Source organism: Acomys russatus, chromosome X (genome assembly GCF_903995435.1).
Source record: "Acomys russatus chromosome X, mAcoRus1.1, whole genome shotgun sequence".
Taxonomy (NCBI): domain Eukaryota; kingdom Metazoa; phylum Chordata; class Mammalia; order Rodentia; family Muridae; genus Acomys; species Acomys russatus.
Window position 1 is genome coordinate 20541826 of NC_067169.1, and position 2110 is coordinate 20543935.

Below are 2110 nucleotides of genomic sequence, written 5' to 3' on the forward strand. Positions count from 1 at the left end.
TTCTTCCTCTTCTGAGTGGAGGTTTCCTTAAGCACCTCCTTAATGCTCATCTAGTGCTCCTGCATTCGCACAATTTAAGTTTTTCTGAGGTCATAATTCTCCTTTTCTTCTGGACGGTAATCTTGCTGTGTATGCTAATCTCAGCGGAAAGTTGCTTTCTTTGGGGATTTGAAATGCATCATCAGTGCCCTTGAAAGTTTCACATGAAGTGACAATCATCTGTCTGGGCCTGGTGGGTGGATTCAAAGGAGAGTGGAGGAGGAAGGCACTGGACACTATGTTCCTGGGAAGATGCTCTTGAGAGCTGGTTAGGAGCCAGGGGAGCCCTAGTTAGGCACAAGGGCAATCAGACTGCAGCCACCTGTCTGCCTCTAAAGCCCACCTGAGACGATCCCAGCTCTGAAAAGCCTCGGATCGGATCCTCCAGTAGTCGTGGAGAGTGTTGGAGGTTGGTTGGGTCCCACACCCTCTGTGACCCCTTCGGGAGGAAACATCCCCGTATTTTAAAAGAACTGTAAAGAAAGAAGTGTTTAGTCGCCAGCTGGAGGCTAACAGATGCTCAGCTGCGCTACAGCCAGCATGCCCGGGATGATCTGCAAGAACTCAGACCTGGAGTTTGACTCGCTGAAACCCTGCTTCTATCCGGAAGAAGATGACGTCTACTTTGGTGGTCGCAACTCGACGCCTCCAGGGGAGGACATCTGGAAGAAGTTTGAACTGTTGCCCACGCCGCGGTTGTCATCCAGCAGTGCCTTGGCAGAGAACAGCCCGGAGCCGGTGAACTGGGCCACAGAGATGCTGCTGCCTGAGGCCGACCTATGGGGTAACCCGGCCGAGGAGGATGTTTTTGGCCTGGAAAGACTCCCTGGCCGCACCAGCAACCCGGTCATCCTTCAGGACTGCATGTGGAGTGGCTTCTCCACCCGAAAGAATCTGGAGAGTGTGGTGAGCGAAAATCTGCCAGAAGACTATGGTTCCCTGGTCGTCGGCCCCGTCACCTCAGCCCCTGGAGCGGCGGCAGCCGCCAGCTCTGCGGGCCACGCGCGCAGTGTTACAGCAGGTGTGGGGCGTGGGAAAGCTGCCTGGCTCACAGAGCTCTCCCACCTGGACTCGGGGTGCGTGGACCCTGCCGTGGTCTTCTTCCCAACAAATAAGCGCGAGTGGATGCCGTTACCCGCCATCCCCGCCAGTGCTAGCGCGGCAGGCACTGAGTTAAGCCTTGGTGACCACCAGGGCCTCAGCAGCTCCCAAGAGGGCATCCTGAGCAACTCAGGTAACGAAGAGGAAGGTGAAGAGGAAATCGCTGTGGTCACGGTAGAGGAAACTCGGTCCTCTAAGATTGCCCCCAGGCTCCCCACCGCGGCGCAACCCGAGAACGCAGCGCTAGGTCCCGGGCGCGCGCAGACCACAGAGATGATCCTCAAGCGCTGCGTCCTCATTCATGAGCAACACAACTACGCCGCGCCACCGTTGCCCTATGTGAACAGCGAAGACGCGCCGCCACCGCACAAGAAGCTCAAGAGCAAGGCTTCGCTAGGGCCCCTCAAGTCTGTCCTCCCGCTGAAGACTCCGAGATTGGGTCCCCGCAACTCAGACTTGCAGGACACAGAGCGTCGCCGCAACCACAACATGATGGAGCGCCAACGCCGTGACAGTATGCGCTCCAGCTTCCTGAACCTCAAGGACCTTGTGCCTGAGCTGGTACACAAGGAGAAGGCTGCCAAGGTGGTTATCCTGAAAAAGGCCACCGAGTATATCCACACCCTGAAAGCTGATGAGTGCAAGCTCCTGGTGGAAAGGGAGAAATTGCAAGTAAGGCAACAGCAGTTGCTGAAGATAATCAAACACGCTGCGATGTGCTAAATGTTTCTTAAATGGACAGTGGCTGCTACTTTGCACATGTTGACTTGGGGGGGGGGAGCTATTGTATTGACATTAAGAATGTTGGTTTACTTTTATATTGTTCCCTTGTTAAGTTTGGATCCGAATAGAGGCAAGACATGGATGGAGTTCTTGTGGGTCCTTGGTAAGCCTAGCAATGGGACTCTAGGTGACTTCTTTCTTTCCTCTAACCTCAGTGATGGCCATGAATGTTCAGGACAATTGGAAA

General features: G+C 54.7%; 1 protein-coding gene across 1 annotated transcript; it reads left to right on the forward strand.

Annotated features, from left to right (window-relative positions):
* The first annotated feature begins 555 nt into the window (after positions 1-555).
* On the forward strand, positions 556-1863 carry LOC127184536 (protein S-Myc-like). The gene has a single exon (XM_051140846.1). It carries the CDS (start codon positions 556-558, stop codon positions 1861-1863), a length of 1308 nt encoding a protein of 435 aa, XP_050996803.1.
* Positions 1864-2110: the final 247 nt, after the last annotated feature.